We start from the raw sequence: 20,183 nt of genomic DNA, 5'->3' as shown, positions 1-20,183 counted from the left end.
TACCTTTCCCAAGGCGCCCACAAAATGCTGTGGTCTTCTAGTTTTGACTTTAGTTCAAGCCCAACATTCTGGATTAAAACTTGGGGCCACCACAGACACCCAAGCCCTCCCTGAACAACAACACAAACCAGAATTTAAAAAGCAAAAAGGCGGACGGATGCTGCTTTGCTTGTGCACTGACTGGCTAGAAATAACAACTGAGAGCATATTGACAAACGGCTTAAAAGATTCTCTGGTTTCACTTAGGGGCTGGAAGGACCCCAGTGGATTATCAATGCAAACATCTTGCTTGGACCATGTTCCAGGAATGCTGTGCTCCAAGTAGTCCTATTACCACTGCAGCAGCGCTGGGGGAACACATATCCCTTTATACCGAGGAAAAAAAAGGCAGCCAGCAGTAATGCAATACCTAATATACAGCTGACACCAGATTTTCCAAGAAAGTCAGCTCCCACTTTAACACAAATCAAAATTACTATTTTTTTGGTTTGGTTGGTTTTTTTTTTTTTAAAGAGTTGGTTGGTGGCCAAAAGAGCTGCACTGAGGGACCTACCCTAAGCGGGAGCGCTGGAAATCATCCTGTTGCATGCACAGCATTGCAGGCTGATCACAAGCAGGATGCTCTGTGAACTGGAAAGCAAGAAACCTCTACAGTTTCTTGTTATTACCTGTTATTCTATATTTAGTTCCTTTTCAGGGTAGTCTGCGTATGAATATTCTGCATTGCCTGCAAATGCAGTCATCCTGGGAGCAGCAGGGCCCAGGGGGGATGGATTTTGGTGGCTTTCACTCACTTCTGTTCTCTCCCAGAGTCAAACTCAGACTATGACACGTTTCCTTTTGGGCAGACACTGTTTAGGGTCTCTCCTTTCCCCCGCTGCCACCCATCACTAGGTTGGTAGCAGCCTATGACGTTTGGGACCTCTGCCTGGCTCCATGCCGAGGTGAAGCTGGTTAATGAATTTAAGCATTATTAGGGGGTGGGGGCACAAAAAGCACAATCATGGAAGTCTCACCTTTTCAAGAAACAGTTGGGAAGAGCAACCAGTCCCGGCTGCGAGCGTGGCTAAGCCAAGAGAGTAGCAGGAGCCTTAGACTTTCTTCACAAGAAAGCGTACATCACTGTATTCATTTCCTTATTTTCCTGACAGAGTCAATGGCACGGCTTACCGGGCCATCTGGAAAACCCGTTTTGTTCTCAGTAGACTGCACAGACAACTCAGGGGAGCTCAGACGTACTCCCTTGCTTGGTATCAAACTTCTTGCTGCTCACCAGCTTGTGCCACCTGCCTTGGAGCTTGGCTGGGTGAACGGCTTGTTCTAAGGCTCGGTTCCATGATGTGCTGAACTCTCCCACTGGCATTAAAAAGGAGCTGCAAGAGCTTAGAGCCTCTCAAGATCAGGTAGAGCCAAGTATTTCAACAACATCAAAATCCAAGACTTGTCCATTAGAATGTATTTATTTGAAAATATATTAAAATGCCTGGCTAACATTTCACAGTGAATGGTCAATTGGTCCCTCCCCACAGTCCATCCTTGCTTAGTGGAGTGTCCTGCCTTTCCAAACGGCGGCAGGATGAGACTCCTTCGCTCATTCAATGGCTTCCATGACTTCCATCATGAGAGTTCGTGGTCCTGTCATGATGAGGCTGCTGATGGTCTGATAGTCCAGGTGCAAAACATACATACCATTCACTGAGAAAACAAACTGGCACACCTGCAAGGAGAGGAAGGGCAGGTTACCTTCAACCGATGTCTTCACGGCAACTTCTGCCCGTGACTGACTAGAGCCAGCGGCTGCAATGCAAACCCTAAAGCATTACCACTCCATAAGCTACACAAATAATCACTGTGCTACAATCACTATATCATAAAAAAGGGACCAAAGGGATTTAGACTGTGAGCTAACAGGGAAAAAAAAGACTCATTTATGAGCAGTGGTTCATTTCACAGATGGAAATAAGGCGCAATATTAACAACTAGCAATTTGGTAGCAAATGAGATTAGGTAAGGAGAAACTAACTGGGCTCTTGAGTAAATGAAACAAATTCATCCATACCCTTCCAATCCTGCCTGAAGCAAACAAGGAGTCACACTCTGCCTCTGAATAATCCCATTATTTCAAATATCCATGTGACTTTAGACTTATATCAGCTTGTAGAAATGAATCCCTCGCTGCTAGGGTTTTTATAGGGAACTGTGAAATCCAGCATTTCTTTCATTCACGCCTAAAACTCTACACACAAAACCCATACATGCCTGGGTCTAAAATGAGTTTCAGGACCTCAGTTCATTTCACCTGAGCTGGAAATACTGGAAGTTACTTGATGATTCTATTCTAAGGCATCAGTCTAAGGTCATTAAGCTTTCATGTACATGGAAAATAGTTCTACACAGCACTACATTGTTAATAGCAGAGAAACACAAAACGTGTTACATCTCAGGAGCTGTGAGAGCAGGTGATTCAGGATAAAGCTCTGCTCCTTCCCTGCTTCACTGGGGTTATATATAGTTACCCGAGCTGAACTGGGAATTCTCTGCTCTGTTTTTAGCAGCTCAAACAGTTTTGACAGCTCCAAAGTCTACCACAGGGATGGCTTTGTTTTGGCAGGGTTTTTTTCAGTTTTCGCTGCCCGCAGCCCCAGTGCTGCCCTGGCAAGAGGCAAACCCGCCGCCGTGCAGCCACACACAGTGCAGGCTGCCTGCAGAGCATCCTTCCCTCCGCCTCTCGCAGCACCGCCAGAGCTCCACGAGCCGACCGGACCGATCCCCACTGCAGGAGGTGGGATTATCACAGAGGGTGTGTTCAGCCCGAGAAGCTCAAACAGGACATAGGTCCTGCCTCCTGTCAAGTCACCACGAGTAAGAAGTACCTTCATCCCTGCAGCAGCAGCGGGTCCTCCTGGGTCCACTGCCTGGATGTGGCAAGGTCTTCCTCCTCGAACCACAAACCCCCAGCCCACCGCATCCCCCACAATCTACAAGCAGAACAAAAGGGTTTTAAAAACCAAGGAACGGGCTGGGTAGAGGAGATGCAACAGTTCCTAGTGAGATGGAGAACTCTGCTCATGATCCTGATCTGTCATGGGTGGGAGAGAAAATGCTGTGCACTAAGTGAGACACAGACCACAGATTAATTGCTCTCTGCAAAGCTGCTTTCTGATTAATATTCCCTGCCAGCAAGTGCAGAAGAGTGAAGCACAGGCAGCATGAAGTTGAAGTGCAAGGCATGCACCAAGAGCCTGTTCAGAACATTTCCAGAGCACGCATGCGGTGCCTTTTCCTTGGCACAGGAGAGCATTTCCAGGGTGGAACTAGCCACCCTTAGTTTTTCCCACTCTGATCTCAGTCTGTCAGAGCAGTTTGCTGTAATACTGTGGCCATCTGATGTGACTAAAAGAGAACAGGAATTCCCAAAGGACTTTGCGCATTATCCATATAAATAAATAACAGCAACTGCACAGCTAAGCAGAAGGAAATGAGCCATGAAAGGCCCAGGCTGGCAGAGTTGAAGGGCAGGGCAAGAGCATTCAGGAGGAGAATGAACGGCACGTCCTCATACACGCCACACTAACCACCAGCTTTATTTTTCTTGCTCCTTCCCACCAATTTCTACAGCAGTTAATTTGGGAACCTGATCCACAGCTCCTCTGTAAGCTCCTCAAACCAGTATGGCAAGACAGCTCTCCCGCTTCCTAAACTGTCCACTGTGAGATTCCCCCTTTCAAAGGCGGGCAGAAAAGGGCTGAGAAGTTTTACACAAAAATAAACAAGCACGATAGGATCTGCAGGGCAGGAACTTTCTTACAACATTCACACCCACCAGCCCTGCCTTGACCGGGCTTCAGAAATAATTAGAAAAGCACAAAGCCCAAAACTCAGGCTGTCTACAGCATCCTAGAGATTTTGCAGTGTGTTTATTTTGTCCATGAAAAAAACCCATCATAAGAAAGGCAAGAGTGGCCCTCGGATGCTCCCTGCTCAGTGCTGCTCCATCAGATGCTGATGGGTCATATCAACACATCCGATCCGCAGCAGGAACCTGGAAGATGCATAAAGCCGTGCATCAAGGCGGATTCTGTGTGACAGAGGATGAGTGTCAATGTCTCAGCTGTCACAAGACTTGCCTGATTTTATAGTTTGTATGGAGCTGGATGAAACATAAATGGGAGTTTTTCTGTCCAGGAAACACTCTCTTTCCTGATCTACCCCATTAATATACATTAAACTAAAACAGAGCCTGCGCACATTTTCACCCACAATAGCATCTGCGGACATTGGCCCACTGAGACTCACCAAGAAAGAGCCGTGATGATGTGACATGCAATCAAAGTTTCAACATACAGAGGTCGGAGCAGCAGACAGCAAGCTATCAAAGAGCAGTCAGAGCGCTCAGTACCGTTGGGGTAGCAATACCCTTGGCTAGGGTCACTTACAGTTAGCGTTTTCTTGATGTAGGGGGCCCCAGGGGACAGGAGCTCTTCATTGGTGACAGGTCTCTTTAACACTAGAGCAGAAGGTGACAGATGCTATCAGAATCAAGGATCTCATACAGTAAAGCGCATAACGAGGCAGCCTGGGGATTACCATGGGCTAGAGAACAATGTTAGAACCAGCCACAGTTACTGCACACAGAAATCTTTGCATTCATCTCAATGTTTTTCAAAACACTCGCACAACTTTTCAAATCAAGACCCAGAGGTGAGGCTGACCCTCTCCTCTTGCAAGTCAGTGGATGGGTTTGGACCCGAGGCCGTGCCCTGAAGGAATAGGTGTATCCTGTGCAATGACAGGGCGAAGCAGAAGCCCAGACCTGATTTGGGGTTGCACTCAGCCACGGGAGGGAATACCAACGTAGGAGCAATGCTGAAGTAGGGGTTGGAGTTTCCAGCGAGGGAAGTGATGCTGCTCCTCCGAACCGCTGAGACAATTTTGATCTCCTTGTTGGTCTGGACTGAAAGAGGCAGAAATAACAATTACTCAAGGAAGGAACAGACTAGTTTAAAAGAACAAGCTTCCCCCACCAGCCTGACTCACATCTGGAAGGTAAGCATACACTGAAGATGGCATTTGAGCTTAGAAAGAATAAAACTAGCTGCAAAGAAAGATCAAGAGCTGAGTTGATGGTAAGTTGAGTTATTTTCCTGGGATGGGGAGCTGTGATAGAGGCTGCCACCACATCATGACATCCACCACAAACCAGTGGGATGGGTGGTCACTTCATGGGATGCCTGGAGGAACATCCTACACGCTGCTGGAGCAACACCCTCAGCTCTGGAGCAACACCCTCAGCTCTGGGATACTCTGGTAATGTAATCCTTGCTTTCACACCCCTCCACAAGCACATCCACAGTTACCAGAGAGAAAGCTGGTGTTGCCTGGGTCCGGGTTGAGCTTGCGAAGACAGAACGGGCTGTCCGGGCTCTCAGAGAGAGCGCGAGAAGAGTTCTCGTTGAGTAACTCTGTGAGACGACGCCTCCGTCGAAAGTTGATCCAGAATTGGTAGAGGATGTCACTGTCAAAGAAGTGATGCCTGTTGGACACTAGGAGAGAACAGGGGAGGAAGAAGAGGCTGAGGGGGTGTGAAAAATATATAGCAAATATACTGAGGGACCCAGATGAATTGCGTTTAACGTCTCTGTGTTCTACTGCAGTTTTTCTGACTGACTGAGAATGCTACCTGCAGGGAAGGAGGAACAGCAGGGCCACCTCCCCAGGCGATGCCATCTCCCAGGGGGGCACCACCGAGTCACAGCCCCCCACCTGCCCCTGTCCCAAGACACCCAGAGGACTCCCTGCCTGCTGAATCGAAAGTTTAATTCCTGCAGACAGTTATGACCTCCAGCCAAGCGGAGATGAACATTACATCCTCACAAGCCAGCCCGCTAAACCCAGGGGTGGATCCCAGTCCTGCGGCCGGAGGCTTTGAAGAACTGAAGAGCAATAGCTCAGATTTCAACTCAAAGCCTTTGTGGGTGGTGGAAGATTGCTCCGATTTCAAAGGTCACCAGCTCCAAACATAGAACTAAAAGGCCCCATTGCCATCTCCAAGTGGGCACTTGACCAGCACTTGTTGCGTGACATGAATGGGGATTTGTTCCTAGCACAGCCTTGACAACTACGCTCATCTCTTGCTTTCCATGCCGGCTCCAGCTGGACCCTCACTCACCATGCTGAATGATCCCATGCTCCAGCAGCGCCCGTCCCAGCTCCACCGCTTCCTTTCGGTTCTCTGCTTCTCCCTCCTGAACGAGCCAGTCGATCATCTCGCAGCCCAGGAAAGTCCTCTGGTACTTCACCGAGTTTTCCTCTCGCACCTTCAGAATTGACTCTTCTACACTCACCAGCCTGGCACAGAGGGGGGACAAGGCTCCCGTGATGCTCTACAGCCTGCCGTCCCACTCGGGAGCTGCAGCCAGCCGAAGCAAGGCCAAGAGAAGCGGGCAAAGCATTACAGCCAAAACATTGCTGCCTGGGAGCAGTGGGAAGGGAGGGAGAAATGCAGAGCTGCAGTCAGGCAGCTCTGTAAATCTTCAGCACAGAGGAGGAAGCAGCTTCAGCGGAATCTGTTCAGCTGCAACCTCAGCTAAAGACTGCAGGGGAATGCCACGCAAGCAACCGAATGCATGCAACAAATGGCAGATAGTCCACATTGATGGAGAAGGTGCGTTTCAGTAAACACATATTCAGTCTGCGGCATATGCAAGAGCTAAATCCAGTGCCTCCACGAGAGGGTGCAGCGGGCTCAGCCATGAGACGCGCTGGATGCTCTCCCTGGTCCCACGGACACCACTGCCGAGCAAAAGCAAAGTACAAGGGATGCACGTCCGCCAGAGGGTCACGGAGACAGCCGAAATCACTGCCCACCCAGCTGAAGCACTTCTCCCTCAGTGCCAGTTTGTGAATCTGATTGCCAGGGTTTGAGGATGGAGAAGATGTGAAGAGGCTGTTAAAGGAACCGGGTCCAGAGGGTGGTCTGTGGTTGAACCCAGTCTAACAAAATGACTCCTGAGGTGCCTGGGAAGGTGGTTTGGATTTAGAACCAGAAACAATCAACACAAAGAAAACTAAACACTTGGAGATGGAGGGAGTTTTCTCTACTGTCTGAGAATTAGTTTTTCCATTACAGATTTTGCAAATAGGCTAAGCGAGGTGCAGGGATCCAGCCCCACGAGGGCCCTGAAGATCCTGTACCCTGCTGATTCTGGTGGGACATAAGTCCTAATGGTGCTGGTAGAAGCAGCTCACCCGGGGAGGCTGGGGGAGGGCTGGGAATGGCCACGGGACGTGCCCATCCCGGGAGCACTCAAACCGCAGACTGGACCCTAGCGCTTCCCTGTACCGGATCCCAGAACCTGCCCGTGAGAGCCCTCAAGAGCATCCCTGAGTTCAGAGTACAGCTCCTGTCCCAGCCCCAAAGAGGCTGGCTGTCCTGCGGCTGTGACAGGGCTCAGGAAACAGCATTTCCCAACGCTGCAGCACAGGGTACGGAGAAGGAAGAGAAAAGCCAGCTGTAGCCGTGGCTCCCAGCTGTAGAGCATCATCAGCAAGCGCAGCCAGCAGACCCCGCTCCCAGCACCCCTTGCTGAGAGTTATTTTGCAGAGGAAGGACTCACGTACTTCTCATAAAGACTCTGCCCTCTCATGAACACCTTCACGTCCTTACTGAGAGGGAAGGTCCCATCATCTTTGCGGAAGCGGTACAGCAGCTTGGCATCCTTGTAGTCCGAGTGCTCGTCGCAGACTGGAAGGAGTTCAGAGCAGGGACGTCAGTGCTGCAGGCGTCTGTCAGTCCGTAAGGGACAGACAGAGCTGCACAGAGCACAGATTCAGCAGGGTGTTACCTCCAGGTTAAAAGCTATGGGGGCTGTGTGCCGTGTTCTTCTCTTTGCCCCCCATACCATGCAGCAACCAGCATCTGAGCCTTCGGTCCCCAAATTAGGTGCTTACGAATGCCTGCAGCCCGTGCTGGTGGGAGAGGTCAGTCCCACTGAACAGACCTTGGGACAGCTGGAGTTTGAGTCTACACTTTGATCCAGGCACTAAAATGTTCGTTAGAGCAAACTGGGAAGTTTTTTGGTTTGGTTTTTTTTGGTTGTTTTTTGGGGTTTTGTTGGGGTTTTTTAAATTTAAATATTGATGTTTGGGGTTAGACTAAAAGAAAACAAACAGAATTGTCTTAATCAGCTTTTTTTAAAAAGCTACTGCCACATGTAGGTAGACTTGGAGGACAGGAGGAAAAAACCCCATAAAATCACCTCTGTCCCTGTCAAAAATACTTGTAAGCTAAAATGTATAATGACACCAACTTTTCCACACCATTTTGTGCCAACCCTGCCCAATTCATTTGCATAGCAAACTGATCTCAGGAGAGAAATTTTTCTTCAAAGCTAGGTGCATACAACTGGAATAATCGAATCTATATGAAAGGCCTCAGTTTCACCTTCGGGATGAGCACACAATCTGTAAATGCATGGTTGTTAAGTGCATGCAACATTTAGCAGGTAAATATTTGGGATACAGATAAACTTGCCTGCAACAGATTCCTAGACTACAAGTCAGAAAAAAAAAAAACAAAAACAACCCAACCCAAAAATCACAGTCCAGCTCTTAAATCAGTCAGCCTGCCTTTCTTCAGGTCCACCCCTCTGAAGCAAGGAGAAACTTCAGCGGTAAAAAAAAATACACAGAGTAAAGAATATGCTGGAAAACCAAAGAAAATTAGTCAAAGGGGGGAAAAAAAACCCACAAAGATTTCCTCATTAAAGTAATGTAATCCACTAGAGTGAAATTCAAAAGACGCAAGATATTTCTTGTGAAAACGTTAACACTTGTTCATTCTTCTGAGCAGACTGGCAAAACTTCATTCCCCTTCTGGCGAGCAGCTCAATGCTACAAACCGTCAGATTATCTGGAGTTCATCATTCCTCCTGAGCAGTTGTCTTGGGGTGAAATCAGGACGCTAAAGCCCGTGACACATCAAGCAAGAAGGCAGGTCAAGCAGCTTGTTTTAAAAGGTGAAAGTTTGCATCTTAACAACTCCAAGGAGCAACAATTCAGATGTCATTGCAATCGGGAATTGAACATAAAACCTTACAGGACTGCGCCCATAGAAAACCAAAGCATTTTTGCTATTTGAAGACCAATTTCAACGTGTTTCCAGCACGTAATAGACTAACAGCTCAAACCACATCAGACCGTTAAGAGGCAGCACAGACAATGATCTTCATGAGATGATTATCGTCTTCTGGATCCCAGCAGAGAAGAGGGCAAACAGTTTAGACAGCCAATTGCAAAGCACTTAGCGCAGTGCTGCGGTTAGCAGGCAGCCCTGTTTCCATAGGGCTAACAAAAATTAATGGTCATAAGGCAAGTTGGAAAGTCAACTTCTATGTCCTGCCAGGAATTACAACAGAAGCAGGAGGGACGCGTCCGCGATAAGCAATCAAAACAGCACTGGTACCCGGTGCTGCACAGGTTTAATTAACTAATGGATTTATTTGAAACTGCCGGCTGGAGAGATGGAAAAATAATCAGGTTTAAGTGTTAATGGTTAACTGAGAACTCACTGCTTCAGCTTTATGCTTTTGTGATAAAGCACAGCAGCAGTTTATTTTTATTCAAGGCAGCTTAATGTAAAGGGCATTAACCTCAGCAAGTAGCAGATGGCAACAGCGAGTGTTTGCATTGCAGTGGTCCAAGGCAGCTATTTCTGGGCCCTAGAGAAGAGGAGGGAAGAGAGGGCTGAATTTGGTAAGGTTGTCATCTGCTGCTGTCTCCTCAGCTTCATCCTCTTGTGACAAACTACCACCCAGCTCCAGGTTACCATAGCTCGCGTCCCGAAGACTTGGAAGCAAGAGAGCTCAGCCAAGAGTCAGCAGCTCAGCCACAACCCTTCCCACCGAGGGCAGTGCTCTCCCAGGCCTGTTTGAAAATCCAGGACTTCTGTTCCTGATTTGGCCTGAAAAACCACACGGAGAGAAACAGCTCTTTGCTAATACGAAGCACTTGTTTCCCGTTGTTATATCGGGACCAAGGGCTGGACCTTGGGGATTGCTCTGCAGCTCAGGGACAGGCACAGACCACAGTACGTGACCTGAGTTAATCCAAAACTGCTGAAAGTTCCAAGTAATTTTTAAAAAGAACAAAGCCTGAATACTAAGAGCTGGGCTTGAGCACCAAGCTGCTTTTTCTCCCCCTTCCTTTTTCTCCTCCCCCCCGCCCCTTTAACAGGTTCCATGGACAAGCCTTTGAAATGGCATCACACAATTCCCAAGGGAGGCATTCCTACAGGATTGCTTCAGCCCCAGGTTTACAGGTACCAGATGACTTTTTGCTTTGAGTGGTGTTGACTCCACACCCCTACTTGTCCCACCCCAGCATGGATGGGGAAACTGAGGAAGGCCTCAATTTTTTACTCTTATGTAAAAAATGAACTTTCCTGCAGATATGAAGCATGTTACCATTCAGCTTCCACTTCTGCATGACACAAACATGAGCTAGACCAGCTTCTGTAAAAATATCCACCACCGGCTGCCGATGCAATTGCTGTAGGGCAATATAGGTCAGGCATTACTGAACTTGGTTTCAAGTAAGAGCCACTTCAGATGCTGTTTTAGCAGTGCACAGCCCAAGTCCCTTCTCTGTGGGGCAGGGAACTGGCACATCCCCCAAAACAACGCAGCTCCACACAGATCCAACCCCAATCAGGCTCATGGCTGCCCATCATCTCCCAGCTTCTCCAGGAGCCCTCACCCATAGGAGGTTCATGAACAGGGACCTGACCATGCCTCCATATCCTGGGCTGATGGACACACGTGGTGCCCAGATACACAGCCACCTCCCCGGGGAGGCTCAGCAGGCAGCAGAGAAACCCACACACCGTGATGGATGATGTAATGGTCCATCAGCTTCTGCATGAGGCGGATGCCCGTCTCTCGGTCCGGTGCTTCTTTGTGGTCGATCAGCCAGTCTGTGAGCTCCTTTGCCACGAAGCAGTTTGGGTATGTTCGGAGGTGGTAGCGTCTGTCCTTAATGAGCTTCCCATCGTGGAGGCGAAGCCTAGAGAGAAAGACAGCCATTGAGCATAGCTGGTGTTACAGGGGAATTTGGGTCTAATAGCCCAGTGTCTGGCCAGCCTGGAGAAACCACTGATGATTTGGGACTTCTGGCAAGCAGCCAGTGACTTATAAATTCAACCAAACCTCTTGGCTTTGCAAGACTGCGTCAGTCAATCCTAAGGAGCCTCTCCATCACCCCCTTCTCTCCTCCTATCACTACACAGGCTATATAATTGCCCGCACCAGACTTAGTCTGAACCATATGTATCTTTTTGTTCTAAACAAGCCTCTAAAAAATACACAGCAGCTAACTGAAGCTTGTGAAGAAGGGCCAAGACACAGAAAAAAAGTAGTGGTACATATATGTGTCATCTTGGCGCGATTCTGTGTCTAGTTCGGCTTCCCCATAACCATGAAAGCAGGAAGGTAGCTGCCCCAGGACAAGGTCTTAGTCACAGCTCAGGGTGGGAGCCGTCATGGGAGCACTCGTTTCTTCTGCGTGTGTCTAAGAGATGAATGCCAGGTGGATGCCATGCACTACCTACTAATCCATGTACCCACCAACCCACAGCAACAGTGGACAACAGTCCTGACATTTTCTGGTTCAAACTGGGATAGACTGGGACAGAGTTTACCAAAACAACCACCATCCTATCCTGAAAACCCTGATGTTATGGCTAGTCTGTGACTCCGACGGAAAGGTATATATGGGTGAAGGTTACTCAGGTGAGTATGGCTTTGACTTTTAAAAGGACCTTAACAACTGAGCAAGCCACAAGGCACAGAGACCTTGTATGTTCAAGCCAAAGCCAACCCAGCTTGGCAGCAGATCTGTCCAGGAGCCAAACTTTTGCCCTGTAGTCATGACTGTTCCCAAAATACTAACCCTGGAAAATGCCCAATGCACGCAGCAGACTCAGGGGGAGATATTAATTAAACATCTCCTCTGTAACTCCAGGATATTTCTGGTTTCAAATTATTCATTTCAATTCACAGTTTCGCCCCGGGCCACTGTATTTTACAAAGGCATTAATCACTGCAGCCTTTCTTTATTTAATGCCTCAAGTTCTTTTGTTCTTTTTGAAGAAGTTATGCGTAAAACACAACATGTTGGACAACAGTTTCAGGCAGCATACAAGAAGTTTTAAATATCCTAAAAATCTATCAGATAATAATGGATTATCCTATACTGTAAGATTTACAAATACTAGGGTCTCAAAAGTCTTAAGATAAAACCTTTTGTCGGATGGAGAATTAGTAATTGATTGTTGTAATTAATGCTGAGGCTACTACGAGCCAACATAATTCTTAGCAGGTATTTTCAGACCTTCCTGGTAACTAAAGTACTAAACCAAAGATTCGTGCAGAACCAGCTCCTGGCCTTGCCTTTGACAGGCCTCCCTCAAATACTGAAGTCTATATTCAGTATTTTACTCTCTTTACCCGGAAGCCTCATTCCCACAAGTGACCAGAAGTTATTCTGCATATGGATTTTACCTGAAGAGAACAGTCCACAGACAGTTGCCTGTTATTTTTAGAATTTTTAGCTTTTTCCTTCCTTTATTTCACGGTCCACTGCCAAAATGCCATCAGACACAGTCAGCAACAACTGCAAACAGAGAGGCTCCCCACCCCGACATCCCTCTGCCATGGGACAAGACAAGCCGTCATTTTTATATGCTTTCCTTCTAATCAGCAAGCGGGATGCCACTTTAGAGGCATGTTTGGTAGAGATAAGAAATGTACCGCGAGTACTCTGTTGCTATCAAGAGTCTGCAGGAGTCTATAAAGACTATATATATATATATATATACACACACACACACACACATACACACACACACACACCCCTTCACCTACAATAACACATAGACCAAAATCACACAAGGCCTGACTAGAAACTGGTTGGGAGAATACTATTTCCCCTATATGTCTTTTTTTATCACGTTTCAGAATACTGCAGAAAATGCGCAGATCTTGTGGGGGGAAAAAAAAGAAAACAAAAAAGATATTCAGCAAACAATACTACTAAAACCTAGGATTGAAAAAAAAAAAAATTAAAAATACACTTATTCTGAAACTGGTCTATTGGGAACAGTTGCCAGGATAGGAATTAAATGGTATTTGAGTGCCTCTGGAGCAGCAGTGTCTTGGACCTCCTTTTTTTGAAGTTTGTGACACGCTTGCCCTCTTGCCCGCAGACCCAGGGCAGCGGAAGATGCACAGCTCACGCGTCCTTGTGGTCTTTTCACTTTCCTCTTGTTTACTGTTTCCCATCAGCTACAAGGAGACCAATTCTGTCCTTCAGACACAGAAGGACCTTACACCAACTGCGTCTTCGAGCAGCTCAGCTGACACCCTCTATAAACCAGTCCATGTACGATGTTGCAAAAACAAAGCCAGTGAAACTATGAGTGGTTTGTAATCGTGCTTCCAGATAAAAAAAAATTAAGGAAGGATGCATAATGCAATATTATGAGTTTCCTAGATGCCAAAATCTACCCCATGTATGTATTACTTCTTCAAAAGGAAGGGAAAAAAAAAAAAAAAGCAGAATAACGCAAGGATAAAATGCTTGCTGGAACATGAGAATTGACTCATACGGAACACTCCTGGCTTGGCAGTCGGTGCGCTGCTTTCACATGCATTTGCTTCGGGTAGGCTGCGTTGGGTAACCAAATTGTTTCTTTGTCAAGGTCACTGCAAAGACATCATTATTCACCCCGTGTAACCTTGTTGAAAGGGAGATCCGCAGCAGTGTAAACAGCAGAGGGAGGCTGCGTTGGGTAACCAAATTGTTTCTTTGTCCACTGCACTGCAAAGACATCATTATTCACCCCGTGTAACCTCGTTGAAAGGGAGATCTGCAGCAGTGTAAATAGCAGAGGGAGAAAAAAAAAAACAAAAAACAAACCCCACACAAAACACAAACCTCTAGGGAATCAAGAGTTTAAGTCATTTCGGCTGTTACAAACACAACTTCCCCGCTCCTCTGGCAGGCCAGCATTTTCCCAGCAGCGTTGCGGATGTCCACTGCTGGAGAGCAACCCACGGAGCTCCTCTCTTGATACTTCTGTGTGTTCACATTTCACGCAATTTCAGAACAGAGTCAGAATCAGGGGCATTTGTCGAAGCAAAGGGCTTTCTTGTATTGGAAAAGTTGCTACTTTTACTGTACCGCAGTTGCACAGCCAGAGCTATCCCTAAAGCGCTAACTATTCTGCACCAAGAACTCCTGCCTGCGTGGAGTGCGAATGTCTCCCTGGGGCACCCTCCATCACCTCCTACCCATGTAAACAGGCCTTGAGCATCTCAAATGCCAAGGTGAATCTTTCAAGGATATTAACTCCAGTTCGCATTCCCACAGCAGTTAAGTACAAATAAATGGCCCTGGAAAGATGCGTCACCCAAAGGATCTTTTCTGTTCCTATCTGTACGGAAAACAAACAAAAAAAAAAAAACCAAAAAAACAAAACAACCCAAAAAACCCCCCAAAAACCAAACAAACAAGTAAGTGCTCAGAAAAAGGCAGCAAGAACCACAAAAGCGTATCTGCAAAATAGCTGCTGGAGAGGCACATTCAGGCAAAACGACCGCTGCAAACAGCAGCAGCTCAGCAAAACCCAGTTTGCTGCACTCCCAGTCTGCAAAAGCACCAGTCCATTCCGGGGGAGAGGGGAGAGCTTTGCACGCCTGTGGCAGCCCGAAGTGGCACAGAGATATTTTATTTTCCTACTTGTATTTAAATGTATGTGTAGGAAAACAGGACTTAAATCTCAAAAAGAAATCCCAGCAAGCACAAGTCTACTTCCCAGTCCTCACTTTCACCAATGCTGAAAATTTAATAATACGCTTTTTACAGTCATTCTGATCATGTAGTCTCATCTTTTGATAACATTCACCTGGTGACCACCACATCAAGCAGCGTCCCACAATTCCAAGTGGGAATGTCTTCCTGGAGAAGAGATCCAAGTTCAGCGGAGAACCACTAAACCTCTTGTGGACCCAAGATTTTTGGCCAGGAATACAAATTTTGGCATGTTCAGCTACACACCTTTAAGTGAGCCCAATTTCCAGAGCATTAAAGTATGAGTACTTTATTTAACAGCATCTCAATTTGAGTATCTGAATAAAACACTCAGCACCTTTGAAAATTTTGGACAGTAGCTGAAATCACAATTTTGTTCTTCATAGGAGAAAACTTTCCTTCTCCTCTCACTTCTTCTGCCTGAGACATAAATTTACCGAGTACATTTACGTTTAAGAGTGATTAATTCAGCTTAACAGAGTTATTTGAGAACAGCTGGTTCACTTGACCATGAGGAATACCCAGAAGAGAGTGCACAAGGACTTGTCTATACTTGAGAAACTCGGGTTACAACAGGGTGTGAATTCAAAGTGCGGTAGCTGTTCCAGAATATCTCTGTGCAGATAACCCATTTGTGCAATTAGAAATGACTAATTGGGCCTCTTCTACAGAATGCCACCCAGGAACACACAACACCCAGTAAAACTAGTGTGATTTTCATGCAAGTTTATATGTCTGAAACAAAAAGACCGACAGCGGGAGATGTGAGGAACGAGCCTGAGACAGCAGCCCTCTCAAACCCAAGACCAAAATATCAGTGGAAATTACTATCTTCGCCTTTTTGGTGGGGAGAGACTCAAGACCTTCCCCTCCATGGACTAGGAAGCAGCATTCCCTGGAAGCGAAGGGACCCTGGCAGACAGACAGCCCGAAGCACAGCATCCGCTCTCCCCTCGATTCCTTTAGGATCTGTTTTGTTCCCGGCCATCCCCACGAAGCATTCCCTCACCCCTCGCTTGTGCAGCTATTTCTGGCTGGGAAACGCATCCTGACACTGAACAGACTCATCCCTCCAGCCAAACCAAACTCAGAGGGATTTGCAAACTTACTGGGAAGCCAAAGAACTGTAAAGATGGAGCAAAGGTTTGTTTGGTTAAATACAATAGCGGGGAGGCAGGGCAGGAAGCGGAGAACAGGGAAAAACAAATGGTTGAGATTTTATGTAGATACAACAGCGTTATTTGCTGATCGAGGTTTACAGAGTCAGGGCAGAACATGAGGCTCCTTTACATGCTCCTTTATTCCTTACCTGGGGAAAAGCAGGGGAGCACAGCGCGGACATTTAGCCCTGCCCCATTTGCTTGATCCAGCCTCTCTGCCTCAGTTTCCCCACTGCTACCTATTGGACATCCAGGCCCCAGGAAGATTCGTATCACTAACTCCTTTCCTCTCAGGCTGTGAGATCCCCTGAATACAAGAGACAGACGCAAGCACTCCGCACGCTCTGCTCTGCATCACTCGTTTCTCCTTTCAGCCAGACGAGCTGCCGGGGAAGGAGGAGCCCAGCTGCAGGCTGGTGTCCATCTCTTCATCCTCCTCCCCAGCTTTTACACCCCGTGCTGGCCAGCAGCTCCTTCCAGTCTTTCTGCACTGGGAACAGGCTCCTGCCCAGACCAAAGCAGAAGGACGTGACGGCTGTGTGCCAAGCCAGCAGCAAAAGGACCCACCTCGCCATCACTGCGAGCACTGGGTTCTCTGGGGTCCTTCCTTGGCATTTAGACCCGTTACTCACAAACACAGCTGAAGAGAGCAGTCCTGCTGGATGAAATCCACCCGCTCTTCTCCACCCAACAAAGAGCTTGAGCTTTTCAAGACAGGTCAGGGGCGTGAAGCAGTCGAGGCTGCCCAAAGGCAGATCGGGTCTGCTCCCTGCGCCGCGGTGTTTGCAAAACAGCACGTGTCTCCCAGCATCGCTGTTTTAGCGTATATCAGCCTCCGAGGTGAGAGCTCTCACCTCTTCTCTCCATCGTACGTGCTTCCTACCCCTCCTGGCACCCCTTCCAGCAGAGAGAACCTGCATCGGGTTCACTCTGGGGTAGCAAACTGAACAGAGGCAAGCAGTTCAAGACTGCAACCTGCTGCTATGGGCTTGGTCTGAAAACTCTCAGATTTTGGGAGCTCCCTAATCAGGAAACTCCAAGGCACTCCAGCTATAGGGGAGAGAAAAAAAAAGAAGAAAAAAAGAAATGGGTGCCCCAAAAAGTACATCTATTTTGGGTTTTCAGTCAACTTTATCCCAGTTACACTAATGGAAAGATATTCCCTCCCTGCACAAACTTGGCCTCCCTTCAGGCTTTTAGCATCCTTTTTAAAGGCTCAGTGTACGTTCACACTGACAAGAAGGAGTGAAGTCTCCGGACAAATGCTGGAAGGAAAAAATGAGTTGATATTATTGGTTTTCAGAAGACATATGTACTATGCCTTTACCTTGCTTGTAAGAACCAGCACAGTGTGCAGTATACTAGAAGAGCTCTGTTCAGATTTATTGTATCCCCTTCTCCTCCCTACAGTCACAATCGCCACATGGTCCAGGATCTGACATGCTCCTGTCCTGCAAAAGGCGCAAGGAAGCCACATCATCCCCCTTGCACACGCACTGATCAGTTTTAACACATCTTAATTATTTTATTTTCTCTCTGAATACCTGACCCCCTCCTTTGGCCCAGGCTATAGGACCCATTTTAAACCTCAGTCACTCCAGAGGAGTAAAATACTGGAAATATAAATATGAATAAGCCTGCCCTGCCCACAAGATAGAAAAAGTCATAACTTTATGTCTCGCACAGAGTTATTGAAATGAGGCAAGTCACTCTTAGATCAGCTGCTGCTGCTTTTCCCTATAAGAAAGTTAAGCTCATTTTCAAAGCCTTGTTTATAACATGGACTGCAAACCCTGCAAAGGCAGAAGGGTTGATGCAGCCTCCACCCCCAGCAGCAGGTCTCCCAGTCACTGCCTAAGGAAAAGATTTAATTTCTAAAGCTAGGGCAGTAATATTTGTGAAAGACCGTAGACTGGAAATGTGGCTAACCATCACTACGTATTTAAAATCCAGCCACTTTGGACATTGGCTGTGTTTTGAAGACAGGGCCCTAATCCTTAGTTGGAAATTATCAATCCTTGATTGATAATAAAGCTATTGATAATAAAAAGTACAAATAATAAAGCTAAAGCTAACATGACTCACTGAGAACGGACAACATAGTGACACAGAGCTCATTTTAGGAATCTCATGCTAGCAAACTTGGGCTCTGGGCCCTTTACATTATTCAAGGATATATTTCCTATTTTCCACCCACATTTCAAAACAAAACAGAACGGCTCCAGATACAAACAAGCAAACTCTGCTCAAGAGCTAGAAAAGCCTACAGCCACATGCTTAGAAGAAAGGGGGGTTTCTGACCCCAGGTAGACAAGGGACAGGTTTTCTCAGCCCCACAGATTTCCTTGCGTAGGAGAATATATTTCTGTTTTCAGAAGAAAAAAGAACTCAAAAGTTGCTCAAGAACTGGGACTACAAACCAGCAGAAGTTCGCAAAAGTGACTTTCAAGAGAGAGCTGACCCTACACATTGCTGTGCAAAACAATCCAGGTGCATGGCACCCACGGGACGACCTCCCAGCTCACCCCCCAAAGTCCGAACGCCCCCCGAGGCGGTGCTGTCCCCGGCCAGCCAGGGACCAGGGACCTTGGGGAGGTGCTCAGTGTCACCACATCAGGGTTTAGGGGAGGATGCAAAGGGATTGAAAAAACCTCTTGCCATCTAAAACCGCCTGCCAGTCCCCTGGCACCTGGAGGTGGAGGGCAGGGGATGCCCAGAGAGGAGCAGCAGGACGAGGTAACACGGGAAAGGACCTGGTTCACCGCTGGTTTGGTGGGTGAGGGAAGGATCAGCAGATACTGGGGAGGGGGAGACATTAGCACTAGGGGGGGAAGCGCTTGCTCAAGGATAAAGCTTTGAGCCTCCTGCTAGCGGCGTGCAGCCCAGAGCCCCAGGAGCTAACGCTGGGCACAGCCCTGCCCAGCCTGGAGGAGGGCACCATCACCTCCTACCTCAGTTGCTCTCCAGCAATCATCACCTCTGCCCTGTAGTGCTGCTCCGTGGCTTTCTTCTTCAGGCTGTGGCTCAGGCTCTCCATGCCGGGCTGGAGGCAGGCGGCGGTGGGGAGATGCGCCCAGGGGCCCTGCACATCCCATGGGATGCGGGTGGCGAAGATGCTCGCCCCCAGCGCGGTCCCCAGCCCGGCTGGCAAGGTGCAGGTAGGCAGCCTGAAGTTGCTGGCTCCAGCTCCCCGCCTCTCCTTCCCTCTCTGGAGTCTCTGGAGGAGGAGCCTGCTGCAATCCGATCCTGGCTTGGCTGGTTTCTCACCCGCTCGTCTCCAGCTGGGAGCCGGGAGGGTGGCAGGTCTGCTTCCCAGCAGGCTGGGGACAGTGTCCTTCCTGCTTGCTCGGCGTAGATGACTGCAGCAGGCTCCGGGCATACACAGGCTGTAGGATGAGTGGTTTGATTAGCAATAAGATGGACAAAGCACTTCCTTCCTTATGCTGTAACTTGCCTATGAAAGGTTCAAGATGTGCTATTCCCTGATGCAAACCATGTGGCTTGCTCCCAACCTCTTCCCTAGGGGCTTTCCACCTCTCCCCGGAGCGGGCTGCATCCAATACCATCGCCAACACTTGCTAAAAAGTGGGCTCAGAGCAGCTTGAGCCCTTCCTCATTGCAGCAGCCATCACAGAGGTTGGATGGAGAAGCACAGGCTGTAATGAGCAAGAGCTGGCACTGATGAGCCTGGGACTCCGCTGGTGCCAGGCTGTTTGCCTGCATGGTGCTACTAGCTACAGCCTTTAAAATCTGCTTCCAGGCACTGATACCTACCTTAGCTACTACCAGTCATTTCCACTATTTGAGATATTTTCTGCAGGCCAGAGCTGACCTGAAAGCAATAGCATTCAACAAAGAAATAAGCAGAGGAACTGGGATGTGGAGATGGTTAATTACATCCATTACCATCAGATGCAAGTGCAATTATATTTCCATTAGTTAACGTAGGAGTGAAAAATACTGTCTGGCATAAAGGACCAAACCTCAGAAATGCAAAAGAGGGAGGAAACCTACCAAAAGAGAATGTGGAGAAGATGGGGGTGAGGAAAGGGAAGGAAATTGTATCAGCTAAGGAGATTCTGCTTCAATTTGAAGCCTAATAAAGCAGCAGTAAACTAAATGCTATCTTTAATTAGACCTTCTTTAGCAGCAATT

At 47.8% G+C, this 20,183-nt stretch overlaps 1 protein-coding gene across 1 annotated transcript; it reads right to left on the bottom strand.

The window, feature by feature from the left end:
• Positions 1-1,516: 1,516 nt before the first annotated feature.
• Positions 1,517-19,065, bottom strand: LOC104074465 (DEP domain-containing mTOR-interacting protein-like). Its single transcript, XM_009574592.1, has 9 exons — positions 18,980-19,065; positions 10,883-11,061; positions 7,621-7,744; positions 6,170-6,348; positions 5,358-5,543; positions 4,814-4,954; positions 4,437-4,507; positions 2,874-2,978; positions 1,517-1,717 (listed from the first exon to the last, which is right to left on the bottom strand). Exons 1-9 carry the CDS (start codon positions 19,063-19,065, stop codon positions 1,592-1,594), a joined length of 1,197 nt encoding a protein of 398 aa, XP_009572887.1. The 3' UTR covers positions 1,517-1,591.
• Positions 19,066-20,183: the final 1,118 nt, after the last annotated feature.

This window comes from Fulmarus glacialis, unplaced genomic scaffold (genome assembly GCF_000690835.1).
Source record: "Fulmarus glacialis isolate BGI_N327 unplaced genomic scaffold, ASM69083v1 scaffold413, whole genome shotgun sequence".
In the NCBI taxonomy this organism is placed as follows: Eukaryota; Metazoa; Chordata; class Aves; order Procellariiformes; family Procellariidae; genus Fulmarus; species Fulmarus glacialis.
This window is presented reverse-complemented; position numbering and strand designations above follow the sequence as displayed.

What these genes read in the sequence shown, in the direction of transcription:
- LOC104074465 (XM_009574592.1), bottom strand. Translation starts at nt 19,065, where the DNA reads ATGGAGAGCCTGAGCCACAGCCTGAAGAAGAAAGCCACGGAGCAGCAC. An exon ending in ATTGCTGGAGAGCAACTGAG is followed by an intron (nt 11,062 to 18,979) that starts GTAGGAGGTGAT and finishes CTTTCTCTCTAG; the next exon opens with GCTTCGCCTCCACGATGGGA. An exon ending in GGGCAGAGTCTTTATGAGAA is followed by an intron (nt 6,349 to 7,620) that starts GTACGTGAGTCC and finishes CCTCTGTGCCAG; the next exon opens with GCTGGTGAGTGTAGAAGAGT.